The sequence below is a fragment of the Dipteris shenzhenensis genome, chromosome 17, assembly GCF_047967505.1.
Source record: "Dipteris shenzhenensis isolate YYH24624 ecotype China chromosome 17, Dip_SZ_1.0, whole genome shotgun sequence".
NCBI lineage: Eukaryota > Viridiplantae > Streptophyta > Polypodiopsida > Gleicheniales > Dipteridaceae > Dipteris > Dipteris shenzhenensis.
The window spans coordinates 47,403,349-47,406,646 of record NC_141612.1 but is presented as its reverse complement, the minus strand read 5'-3'; the positions used below and the strand labels follow the sequence as shown (position 1 = coordinate 47,406,646).

Below are 3,298 nucleotides of genomic sequence, written 5' to 3'. Positions count from 1 at the left end.
TCATAGCTACCTAGCACAAGTAGGGGCACACAATAAAATGGAGGAGTTTCTTCTAGACATCTTGCAATTTCATAGCTAGAGAAATTAGAATGCATCACATGGTTAACATGACCAAGAAGCCACGGCCCACATCATCTAAATATATACAAGTTAGATACTAAGGTGGGCAAAGAAGTTAGAGAATGATGCAGAGAGCATTGCCAAGGACATGAAGCGAAGACGACTGCAAATAGTTTATAGGTATTGTGTGGCATAGGTCAAAGAGCCTATCAACTTTTGAGAGGTAATAGAATCCAAGGAATGGGATGATGCCATGGAATTTAAAAATATAATGGCATCTAAAAAGTGAAGCTAGAGAGATGTTGGAACCACCCAAGGGAAGAATGTTATTGGTTCCAAATGGGTGTACAATGTCAAACATAAAGCTAACATGACTTTAGACAATTATAAGGCCATGTCAGTGCCAAAAGGACTCCAAAAGGATATGCTTAGCAAGAGGGCATTGACTATGAGTAGACTTTGCACTGGTCACAAGGATGAGGATGAGTCTGCCTTATTCTTTCTCGTTTTTGTAGTATGGAATCACACTTGCTTTTGATAGATATCAACTTTGCATTCCTTAATGGATGGAGACTTGCAATAAGAGTGTAGACATGGCAACCGGAAGGATTTGCGGAAAAAAGATTTGAGCACTAAGCATGTAGGTTAAAGAAGGCACTTTATCGTCTCAAGCAAGCCTCTCGGGGCTTGGTACAACAAGATTGACACTTATTTCAGGAAGGATGCTCGCGCATGCGCCCTGTGCACACACACACAAATAGATATCTAGTATAAGCCATCCTTCCCTACCAAGTTTTATAAAATCTGTGTGTGTTGAGGCTCTGGTTAGTGTTGTTGGGTGTATCGGTTCGATCCCTTGTCTTTCTTCATGGAAATGTCAAATGTACCTAACTACGAGGTTAAACAACTCCTCTCTTTCTCTCTCTCTCTCTGTCTCTCGTCCTCTCTCTCTCTCTCTCTCACTTTGGGCGCTCTTCTCTTGAGTGTACTCTAGATAATCCCTACATCATTAAAGTTTGGCGATCTCTATGTTTAGGCACATGCTCATGAGAGGGTACCCATGCACCCACCCATAAATTACTCATAAATTGCTCATGAGAGGTTACTCATAAATTACCCATGAGAAGGAAGCTAGGTTTAATGGAGAGAAGGCAGAATTTATACGGTACGTCAAACTTTGATGGAGAGAAGGGAGAATTTATACAACGACCGAGGAACAAACTGATGATCGTGGGGGAACCACGTAGTGTTTCGGCCAAAAAAAAAGCAAGCTTCTTAAAAAAAGCACGGAATTAAATCTACAAATTTGAAAATTTGATAAGTGAAAAGTCTATTGAATTTTAATGGGTTAGTTTCAATGTATGGGGGACATACTGAGTCCTACCAATTTCAAAATTTGATGGGCTGTTGAAACTTGAAACCAAGGGAAGCTGAGGCTCGTTTTCCAGAACCTAGGGCGGCAACCAAATTTTCGTCGAAGTCCTCATTGTCATCACAGATTGTCATTTGTAATTCAAAGCAGAGATCCGACCGAAACGAGCTGATTAGTGTTCGCGTTTTAGAACAGTGCTTGTAGCGGGATTCGCACTTCAGCTAGTCCATCTTCAGCTGCGAAGAACGAAGCCAACGAATGCGTTCCCAATCATCTTCATTCATCTCCTCCGGAGAATCTCACAGTTGCCCACATTCCGAAATGACGATGGGAACTTGGGGCTCCAATTCCTTCAAGGTGACATTGTTGATCTTGTACACAATTTCCATCCCTCGTACCACTTCGCCAAACACTAGATGCATGCCACTCAGCTCCGATGCCGCGTCTACTGTAATGAAGAACTCAAAACCGTTCATCGAAGGTCCTGAGCCCACCATGGACAGCAAGCCTCCCTGTTCAATGCGTGAATCAGGACCTGATCAGTAACGCGACTTTTTGTCTTGGACGGATAAGCTGCTCAGTAGTTGACGATTGCTATTCTGGTTTTAAAGGGTGGAATCCGAGATGGGAGACTAGATCACCTTGTCAAAGATGTCATTGTCGCTTTCAGACTCCAGTGACGATACATCAATCGCCTCTAGTTCCTCGTTCACATCCCGACCACCTGTAGAACGTGAAACATTTTAGGAAAAGCGGAGAATGAGAGTGAGAGGGGAGAGAGGTATTCAAATTCCGCAAGCGACGACGCGATGCTCGCCAAAACATGATATCTACCATAAATGTCTCCTCCTTGAATAAGAATGCCATGGACAACTCGATTAAACGATGTGCCCTTGTAATGCAGCGGTGTTCCACTCGGCGTTAATCCTTTTTGCCCTGTGACAAGTGCTCTGAAATTCTTGACGGTGTTTGGCGCCTAGATCACAGAAATGCAGCTGTGAGAACATAGCTTGTCGCATACGCGAACCACAAATTTGAGGGAGATGAGCACCAATATTCCAGCCAAGAATGCTGCGGCAGGGTACGAAAACAGAAGCAATGTAATGTAAAGCCGAAGACAGCAAGGGGAGAGGTCCAATGAAACCATGTGTAAAACAATATTGGGCGTGTCTTTTGTTTTGGGAGCTGTTAATCAAGTGAGAGACAGAGAGAGCGAGAAAGAGAGACAGAGAGAGAGATTGCACCTTGTGACTGTACAGCTGAAGGAGGAGGAGGCCAGCGGGGGCAGAATCAATGGAAATATTGAAGAAAACGCAGGGATTGATCGTGCAGGGGATGGAAGCCATGCGAGAGAGCTCGCGGAAGTTCTCGTAGTTTGTACTCATGACGTGCTTCAGAAACTCCATTCTGGCGAACAGGCCAAAGCCCATGAACTGCAAGGCGATAACAAAGAAGATGAGGGCGAGCACTACGAAGAGGAGCGAGCGCTGGCTGCCTCTGAGGGCCATTACGGGCAGAAATCGCACTTCGAGAGTGGAGCAGCAGCTGCTAGCCACTGCACATCTCCATGCATGCCAATTTTTTGAATCAAAGCATGATCAGACTCCCGATGGACGTAATCTTTTCCATCTTGCGATCGGGAGCTGCTTCCAGCTATAGCACCAATCCTGCTGTCTTTAAATCACCCAGAAACCTTATGGCGATCTTCCTGAGCGAGCCTCCACAAACAATCGTTCTCACAGCTTCCCAACCACAGCAGCGCCTACGATCTGCATCTCTTACATCCAACACAGCGTCTCAGACCGACTTCGTATCTTTCCATCGACTTCATGGCTTTCAATCGCTGCAGAAGTTTGAAACTGCAGA

General features: G+C 44.8%; 1 protein-coding gene across 1 annotated transcript; it reads right to left on the bottom strand.

The window, feature by feature from the left end:
• Positions 1-1,731: 1,731 nt before the first annotated feature.
• LOC147892200 (peptidyl-prolyl cis-trans isomerase 2-like) lies at positions 1,732-2,940 on the bottom strand. The gene is made up of 4 exons (XM_087387938.1): positions 2,677-2,940; positions 2,267-2,408; positions 2,074-2,156; positions 1,732-1,944 (listed from the first exon to the last, which is right to left on the bottom strand). Exons 1-4 carry the CDS (start codon positions 2,938-2,940, stop codon positions 1,732-1,734), a joined length of 702 nt encoding a protein of 233 aa, XP_087244064.1.
• Positions 2,941-3,298: the final 358 nt, after the last annotated feature.